The sequence below is a fragment of the Manihot esculenta genome, chromosome 13, assembly GCF_001659605.2.
Source record: "Manihot esculenta cultivar AM560-2 chromosome 13, M.esculenta_v8, whole genome shotgun sequence".
Lineage (NCBI taxonomy): Eukaryota > Viridiplantae > Streptophyta > Magnoliopsida > Malpighiales > Euphorbiaceae > Manihot > Manihot esculenta.
In genome coordinates, this window is record NC_035173.2 from 25,078,159 (window position 1) to 25,088,680 (window position 10,522).

The window sequence follows — 10,522 nt, forward strand, 5'->3', positions numbered from 1 at the left end:
AGAGCTCATCCCACTCCCTTAACCCCAGTTTTGCAGGTTCCGAGATAGCTATGGGAAGTCAGAGTCAGCAAGAGTAAAGAAAGATATGCATGAATGTATGGTTAATAGATTAGTTGTAATGTAATGTATAGAGATGGACTGTCATATACTGGATAGACTTGTGCTTTCCCTAGTGTCCTTGCTGTCGTGTGGCGTATGATTAATCCCTTTGTACATGAATCCTGTTTTATGTTTCTTGATGAGAAATGTGTGTATCAGGCTTAATGTATGGCTTTGATGAGATACCAGTGGATTGTGTTACAGATTAAAAAGGTTTCAACCCCTTGACCCACAGCAGATAGTAGCCACTGGTATAGGCCCTGAGGGCCATTTCAGATTTGCATATCTGAGTAGCAGTAGTTAAGCCTGGAGAGTTTTACAGGATTGTTGAGTATTTTTTATCATGTATGGGATTTATCAGGTACACAGAGAGTATAGTCGGCTTGCTACGGGTCTCGGCGGCCTTAAGCCGATCTGGATCCTAGTGCCAGTGATGGTTCGGACCGTTACAAAGGGGTACCGGTTTTCGGGCTGTTACATATTCCTACTATTTCCTACTGCTATATGTGCTATTATTACTCTTTTGAAGTTGATGTTTTAAACAAATTGTGTTAATGGTGGCAGTTATGCTTTAAGTTGAATTAAGTCATTAACAGCTTTGCGAAATTTACAACTCTTCAGCTACATAGAGAAGTGCCGCAGGCGGACTACTTCTTTTTTTCTTCCAATTAGAAAATTTAAAAAAAAAAAAGAAATAGAGGGTGAGCAGTAACAGTTTCAGATTTTGGAGAGTTCAATTGGTATGATTGCCTTTATATTTTTAGCTACTGTATGGTAAGAATTTGGGAGTTTAAGGAAAGCTTATTTATTTATTCGTGCAGAGCACCTCTTTCAAGTGTATTTCATTTATGATTTCATCTTGTAAATTCTGCTAGAATAAATAATTTAATTTTCCTGTCATTTCTAGTTATAATGGGCTCGTTGTCAATGAGAGAACTGAAGAAGGAAGAAAAATCCAAAGGAAATTACATAATTACCCTTGTTTGATCTCCAGTTATAACAGCGGTGTAGCACACTGATTCTGGACTCCATAAAGACTTTTTCTTTGCCAAATTTAGCTTGTAAGTTTCATGAACTACCCTGGCTAAATTTACTATGGCTGATCATTTATATATTTCTGTTGAGGGTTTGGTTTAATCGGAGAATTAAAATGCAATTCTTAGCTAAGCATCTTGGGATTTAGAAAATAAAATTGACAGTGAAAGGTGATCCTTGCCAATTTATGATGAATACTAAGATATGTATTAGTTTTGTCATTGTAGGCTAAGGGATATTGGGGAAATTAGTTTTGTCAAGTTTAATATAGTTTTAGGTGCATTATTTTTTTATTTTTTGTGCTTTATAATACTTTAAATTTGTGTGTAACTATTTATATTTTCAATTTATACAGATCAATTTTTATTTGAAGATGACAGAGGCACAATAAGGAGTATCAAGTAATCCTCTTTTGATAATGTCTAATCAACCTCCAATTACTTCAAGCCAAACTAAAGTAAGAGAAGCTACTTTCAAAACAAAAAGAAAGAGTATGAAGCCAAGATCAACTGTTTGGGATCACTTCACCAAGTTTGTCAATAATACTGGTACACAAAAAGGCAAGTGCAATTATTGTGATAAGGAATTTTTTTCTGATCCAAAAAAGAATGGCACTACTTCACTTAGAAATCATATATTTGCATGCATAAAGAACCTTCATAGTATGACTACAAGACAATCCCAACTGTCTTTGCAACCTACTTGTAGTACACAAGAGGGAGGGGGAACACAGATAGGTACATTAAGTTCATGGCATTTTGATCAGAATGTTTCGAGGTAGAAACTAGCTAAGATGATTATTGTTGACGAGCTTCCATTTATGTTTGTAGAAGGGGAAGGGTTTAGAGAATGGGTTGAATATACACAGCCTAGATTTCGAATACCATCTCATTGGACAGTGTCTAGGGATCGTTATGACTTGTATTTAGAAGAAAGGAAGAAATTAAAAATTTTTTTTCAGAAACTAGTCAAAGGGTTTGTATTACTACAGATACATGGACCTCATTGCAAAGAAACAACTATATGTGTGTCCCTGCACATTTTATTGATGATAATTGGACATTGCAGAAGAAAATTATTAATTTTTGTCCTATTACAAGTCATAAAGGTGATGACATAGGGATGGCAATTGAAAGTTGCTTGCTTAGTTGGGGAATTAAGAGAGTCTTTACTGTAACTGTTGATAATGCTAGTTCAAATGATGTTGCAATTTCCTTTTTGAAAAGGAAAATCAATGCTTGGAGGTTTAGCATTTTAAGTTGCAAATATCTTCATATGAGATGCATTGCCCACATAATCAACTTAGTTGTTATTGATGGAATGAAGGATGGTCTTACTCCAATTAAAAAGGTTAGAGATGCAGTTAGGTATATTAGACAATCTCCTACGAGGTTGCAAAGGTTTAAGGCATGTTGTGAGATGGAAGGGATTCAAAGTAAGAGTTTTTTATGCTTAGATGTGTCCACTAGGTGTAATTATACTTATCTGATTTTAAGTTCTGCACTGAAGTTTGAAAATGCATTTGACAGATATGCAACTGTAGATCCATACTTTAAAATTGATCTTCAATCATGTGAGGGGAATGGTGTGGCAGATAGTCTAGAATGGGAATATATTGGAAAAAATGTTGAATTTTTGGGACATTTTTATGAACTTACTTTGAGAATTTCTGGATCTAGATATATTATTTCTAATATATTTTTTGATGAGATTAGTTCTGTTGACTGTTTGTTGCAAGAGTGGAAATCAAGTAATAACTTAGAATTGTCATGTATAGGAGAGAAGATGAAGCTTAAATTTGATAAATATTAAGGGAATCCTGATAAGATGAATAAAATTATTTACATTGCAGTGGTGGTTGACCCTCGATATCAGTTAGAATTTATGCATTTTGCTCTTTTAACTGTGTATGGAAAAGAAAAAGGTACAGAATTGGCAAAAAAGGTTAAATTGTTTGTGTATGAATTATTTGATGACTACAAGAGAATATTTTAATCTGAAAATGCAAATGAACACATTGAAAATGTAAGTGAGAGCATTGAAGAAGGAACAAAAAAGAAACCTAGAATGAGATTGGGACATCAATTCATGCAACATAAAATAGAGATTGGTGAAGCGAAGAGCAAGTCTGACTTAGATTCTTATCTGAATGAGGACATTTTAGTGTTGGATGAGAAAGAGGATTTTGACAAATTAAAATGGTGGAAAATGAATGCTAATAGGTTTCTTATCTTATCACACATGGTGAAAGATATATTAGCGGTTCCTATATCCACAGTTGTTTCAGAATCAACATTTAGCACTGGATGTAGAGTGCTTGATTGTTTTAGGAGTTCTTTAACTCCTAAAATAGTGGAAGCCTTAATATGCACATAAGATTGGTTGCGAAAATCCCAACATCACAAATCGATTGAAGAACAAATTGCAGACCTTGAAAGACTTGAAGAATGTATGTATTAATCTTATTTAATTTGCTTTTTTATGTTTTATTTATTTTTATTTGAAAGTATCAATTTTACTTTTTTTTTTAAATTTTTCAGCATTTGCAAATGTGGACATAAGCAGTAGTACAAATGAAAATACGATAAATTTGGATAGTTGAAGGTAAATTAGGTAATTATTCATATATATATATATGTATATATATATATATATATGTATATATATATATGTATATATATATATATATATGTATATATATATATGTATATATATATATATGTATATATATACATATATATATATATATATATATATATATATATATATACATATATATATATATATATATATATATATATATATATCAATGAATTTGTTCATTTAGTTTAACAATTCTAATATTTTTTTTCATGTTTTTATAGGAATTAATTGGCATTTGAAGAATGGAGGAATTGAAGAAAGGAGGGTTGAACTTGATTGTTGGTGACATAATTGTTGATGGATATTTTGAAATTATCTATTTTATTAGGTTTTATGTTTATTAAATGGAGGATATCTGAATATGGATATATGGTTGGTTGTTAGTGGATTATATGAAGTATATGGACATAATATGGAGTGTGGACTACTTATTATTATATTTTGATGTTGTTTTGATGTTGTTTGAATTATTTTATAATTTAACTATGATATTTGATTGAGTATATTAGGTTAGAAGTTGTTGATTAATTTGGATTTTATGATTAATTGATTGGATTTTATGATTAATTAAATATATTAGGTTTAAATCAATTCTTATTAGGCCCAAATTATAGTATAATTCAATGAAATTAGAGAAAAAGCTCAAAAATCGATTTTGAACCTCGGTTCAATTCGTTTTCTATTTTATTTAGTTCAGTTCGGTCTGCAATTTGAAACAATTCGGTTAAATCGATTTTGGCTGGTTCGATTCGATATCGAACCGAACCGACCGATGCATACCCTTAGCCATGGCATAACTTGTATACATTCATGACAAATACTGTTTTTAATTTACATTTATATTCACACTATTTCTTGCTTCATATTCACATGCATTTAGACATTGAGGATAATGTCTCGTTTTGAATTTGGCGAAGAGGCAAAATTTTTTTAGAAAATATTTTTCATTATGTAACTATTCATAATCTCGTACATAGTATGTACTTACACGTGCATACACTTGCATATAGAATTTATATAGATCAAACACATAGGATACATTCAACTTAAAATTTCTTTTTTTTTTCCTAAATTCATTCATTTTAGGATCATGTATTTCATTCTAGTGAATATTTGAAATTCTTTATTAATTTCTTTAAAGAAAATAGATTTGCTTTAAAAAGTAAATGAATTTACTTTTAGAGGATTAGAAGGATTGAAAGTTCTGAATAGGTGCAAGGATTTGAAATATTCACAGATTAATTGATCATTTGCATGACTTAAACAATGTGTAGATAAGACTCTTAGGTAAGAAATAGCTATATGATGCTTCACCAATCCTAGAATAAACTTTTTAGACCCTCAAGATGAAATATTTGCATGTATTAGAGAAATAAATGATCTAGGTTTTTCTTTTCTAAAATTTTTATTATATTTATTTCTTTCTTTAAATATGTTTAAGCTTAGAACTAATTTTGATTCTAATTTTTTTTTATCCTAATTTCTTTAGTGCCTATACTTTAATCAAACCTTTACCTAAGTACTAACCTTTTATGAGAATAATTCCTTTAGAAAAAGGACTTGATTCTATAAAAAAAATTCTTTAAAAAAATATTTCTTGGAAGAGATAATTTTAGCAAATTTAGAGGAAGTTAGTGAAGTTCAAAAATTATTTATTCATTCAAATATGTAATGAATGAGTTTGGGGTTGGTATGTAAAAAATGCATGGATAAGTGTACTTCAAATTATATGTGTTATAATACTTATTTATGCCTATATATGGTTTACTTTGCAAGCGAGATGATATCATTTACATTCTTCAAAGAGAAAAATAAAAAATAAAAAGAGTGAAACAAATAAGAAGAAAGGAATCCTAACATCTTTTTCTTTAAGTTTAAAGGAAAGCATGAATCATGAATGTATTATCCTTAAGGATTATTTGCAACCTTCCAAGATTAAACATGTCCTTTTAGAATTTTCAAAAAATAGAACAGCAAGAAAGACAAATTCAATGTGTAACTCAGCAATAGAGAGGAAGATAAAGAGTAAAAGAGAGAAGGCAGAGAGTAAAAAATTGAAAAAATAACTAAATGAAAACTAAAAATTTGGTAGCTCTATTTATTCATACTCACAGGGGGACGAATCGATAAATTTTAAGTGGAATTAATTTTTTGTTCAATCTCATGCATGAGAGCCCTGCTGCTCTCACTTACTCTTTATAAGCCCATAGCTAGAATCCACATATAAACCAAGGAAAAATTCTATTCCTAATCTATGTGGGATAGACGAAACTTTTGAAATATCTTTTTTTTTTTTTACAACAATCTCCTACATATTTCAAAAGTTTTTTCTTGATTAGGTTTAAGATTTTAGTATATATGTTTCGTATCTTGTATCTTTTAGACTATGAACTAGATCTAGATTGATAAGACTTAATATAGAAAGTAATTAGTGAACCTCTTACTTCTATGAACCGAAGACTCTTTTTATAAGCTAAAATATTATCAATCTCATTACACTCCATGATTCTTATTGTAATGTTGTTTTGCATTAATAGGCCATACAAGTGCATGATACTTCATAAGTACTGTAGAGATTATGCCATAATATCATCTGAGCGGGCCCACTCCACACTTACATAAGTGATATTATCAAGTGCATACTATAATTTATACACCACCTATAAGAAATATGAATATTATTAAGAGCTTTTTAGGTTATCCTCTCATTTAATGTAGTCTAGCACTTTCTCACATTATAGAAAAGGACATCGATAGATAGTACTACCAGAACTAAAAAGTGATTTGTTATCCATATGAACATTTTTCATGAGATCTCCAATCACAAAGGTTGAATTCTTATAACTTATTAATTTCATATGTGCTCGAGTCTCATTTTTCTTGATGTTTCATTTATTAGATTCCTTCCTAAACTTTTAGTCAAAGGATCGCCAAATTCACTTCTAACTTTAGATAGTTAATGAAAATATTTTGATCTTTCAGCAGTTATTTAATCACATTACATCTTAGACAAATATTTCTATTTTTACCATTGTAAATTTTATTCTTTGCAATAGTTATTGCCACTTGGCAATTACAACACATTGACACAAATGGTATTGGTTTTATTCTTAATGAAATATTTGCCAAGAAATTTTTTAGTCATTCAGCCTCATTCCTAGCTATTCTAGAGCAATAAACTCTGTCTCTATGGTGGATTTCGCGATGATAGTTTATTTAGTTGATTTCCAAGTAACTTCACTACCTGCTAAAGTAAATATATAACCAAAAGTAGATTTTATCTCATCTAAATCTGAAATCCAGTCAGCATCACTGTATCCTTTTAATATAGCAAGAAATCCGTTGTATAGAGTATCATAATTTATGGTGCCTCTCAAATATTTTATTAATCTAACTAATGAAGCCTGATTGTAATGATCCGAAAATTGAACGGTGACTGGAGCTAGGTTCAGATCGACTTAAGGTCGCCCAAAGCCCATAGTAAGCCTAATACATCATGTTACATCTAATATAATCTCAAACATGATCTTAAAAATGTACATACACATTTTCATAATATGCTCGAGGGTTAGTAGGTCATCCAACATCCATTCACAATAATAAAGAATTATGCAATGCATCATATTCATGAATTCTAATATAAAACAACCTATTCATATACATATGGAATTCATGTACATGAGCATGCTTAAAACGTTTGATTTCTTTTAAAATAATAGTTTAGTTTAGTTATACTCATCTCTAGCTAACACAAACCTAGCTTTGAAACAATTATCTCACTGTTGGCCTCTACGGTCTCCTAAGTCTAATCCTACATAGATGGAATTAAATGAGGGACTAACCATCACTTTTATAACTCTTAAAACTACCCCAAAAAATCTCTAAAAGCATATAAGAAAATGTGTAGAAAATGGACTAAAAACGGCTAGACAGAGAACTTTCGGCGGCAGGTTCGGTGACCTAAAATCCCTTTATAGATTCGAAAGTCAAATCTTCAAAGGCAGGTTAGGCTGCCTAAAGGGTAGCCTTCACAGGCAGGTTCGGCATTCGAATCTAGGTTCTTCTGCATTGCCGAACTCGATTCTACCTTTTGTCAACAGCCTTCAAAACATAACCAAAATACAACATAACCTAAAACCCATGATATAAAGACACCACAGGGTCTCAAACAATATAAAAGCAAGGAAAAGAACAACATGCAACCAAACCACACAAGATTCATCAAAAATAGAAATTTATTCAATCATCCACTTTGAACTTCCATTTTTAACCTTGCATGCATTGAAATATGTTTTTACAGCTTACAAAACTCTTAAAACCAAAGAGAAGATGTGGGTTTTAACTTACCTCTTCATAGAAGACACTATCACAACAAGATAGAATTTGGACAGAAGGAACACATGAGCTCTGAAGAGTCTCCAAAGCTAAAACTCAAAAACCCTAGCTTGATTCTTCAAAATCAAAGATAAAATCATGAATTTTTGAAAAATTTATGAAAGATTAAAGCGAAAAATATCAAGAGATTGTTTTCGACTCACCTCTGCTTGAAAGTGGAAAAAAACTCTCTATTTTCAGGTTGAGCTCAATTTATAAGTAGGCTGGAAAAGCCACCTTCGGCGGCCAAACTTGAAATTTCTGAAATACATTTTTTTAAAAGCAAATGGTCTCTTTAGGCCTTTGAAAATTTTGCCAAAAGTTATTTAAATCCCAGTCAAATAAAATGGTCCATTGGACCCCTTATACTATTAAAAATGGCACAAAAAAATCCAAAATCTAATACCGTTAAATATCCATAAAAAATAATAAAATCCTTAATAAATATCATAATAGTCATTTAAGCCCTTGATTAAATAATCTTAATATTACATTTTAATAATTTAGTTTATAAATTTAGTTTATAAATAGTTTATGTAAATTTATATTGTTATAAATGAATAAAATAATTTTATGAAATTAATAAAATAAGTAAAGTATTATTTAAAAGTTTTAGAAAAAATTAAAATTAAAATTTAATAAATAGTAAATTAAAATTTTTTTATATCAATCAAAACCATACACGATTTTATATTTTTTTTATTTTCTTATTAATTAAAAATCAAACTTTAACATTAGAAAATATTTTAAAAATTTTTAACATATCTACAATATGATATATGTAATAAAAATAAAAAAATAATAAAATATATTAAAAATTTAAATGTAATTTTCTTATGTACATATGAGATTAAATATTGTTGTAAATTAATTTAGAAAATATCTTATAATTTTTTATTAACTTTGAATAACTTTTAATAATTTTTATATTTTCGTAGTTTTTATAGTTAAGTTTTAAAAAAATATTAATTAGCTTTTTATATTTTAATGTATTTTTATGTTTTGTATTATTTATCTTATACATGTAATATTATCTATAATTATAATAATATTTACATATTTTAATAACACTTATAATTTTTAAAATGAGACGGTGATATTAAAATTGATATTTAATTAAAGAAAAAATAAAAGGTAATTTAAATTTTTTTAAAGTGAACTATTCTTTTATACTTTATAATAATTTTAAATTTAAATATTTATAAATTTCTATTATATTTTGTTTATTTTATAAATTTTTTATTTTTATTTATAAAAAATATAAATATAAATAAATATATTTATAAACTAGATATTAGAATTTAAAACTTAAATTTATTTATCTAATAAGAGTTTCAGCGGCTATTAAGCTAATTTTTAGGGGTTTAAATGTTATTTTTTTTAATTCGTAAATGGAGAGTTAAGATGTTATCGGTTTGGGGCTATATGGATTTAAATAGTTATTATATATTAATTTGAGAGGTCAAATAGACCATTTTGTTTGATAAGGATTTAAACCAAGTTTGGTAAAATTTTCTAAGAGTTTAAAAAGGCTAGTTACCTTTTTTAAAATACTTAAATTTTATTTTCCATTTTGTTTGATAAGGATTTAAATGATGTTTGATAAAATTTTTAAGAGTTTAAAGAGGCTAGTTACCTTTTTTAAAATACTTAAATTTTATTTTATAAAATATCTATTTCATCCTTCTAAGGTTTTCGGTTCTATGATTCTGGATTTCAATGAATATCCTATTGGAAATTTAAAATAACAACACTGGAATTTAGTCAGGTACTACATTACTCTCCTCTTAAGAACATTCGTTCTCAAATGTTCAAACATACATATAAAACACATAGTATGCACATCAAAGGAAACATACAAAACCATCTAACAGCTTACTTCAAAAGAAATGAGGGTACTGCCTAAATATCAACTCTTTGATCTTCCAGGTACACTCTTTCATATCGTGGTGATTCCATAAAACTTTTATCATCGTGATTTCCTTATTTCACACCTTTCTGATCTACGTGTCTACAATCCATACTGACTGCTCAATATAGATGAGATTTCCTAGGATCTCTACATCAGGCTCACTAAAAACCTTGCCGAGATTTGAAATGAATTTCTATAATATGGAAACATAGAAAACCAGATGGATTATTTCCATGGAAGTAGGTAAATCTAACTTGTAAAAGACATTTCCAATCTTTTATAAGATTTTGAAGGGTCTGATGTACCTTGAAACTAGTTTAGCTTTCTTTCCAAAATGAATCACCCCTGTCATAGGAGACACCTTAAGCAATACCATGTCTTTTTTCTGAAAGACGTCTTACTTCTTACGAATATCTGCATAGCTCTTCTCCCTATTCACAATTATTCTGATTCTTTCTT

General features: G+C 29.0%; 1 protein-coding gene across 1 annotated transcript; it reads left to right on the top strand.

Annotated features, from left to right (window-relative positions):
* The first annotated feature begins 2,256 nt into the window (after nt 1-2,256).
* Nucleotides 2,257-3,510, top strand: LOC110629245 (zinc finger BED domain-containing protein RICESLEEPER 2-like). The gene is made up of 4 exons (XM_021776160.1): nt 2,257-2,534; nt 2,664-2,884; nt 2,987-3,086; nt 3,165-3,510. The coding sequence occupies exons 1-4, from the start codon at nt 2,257-2,259 to the stop codon at nt 3,508-3,510; spliced, it is 945 nt and encodes a 314-aa protein (XP_021631852.1).
* Nucleotides 3,511-10,522: the final 7,012 nt, after the last annotated feature.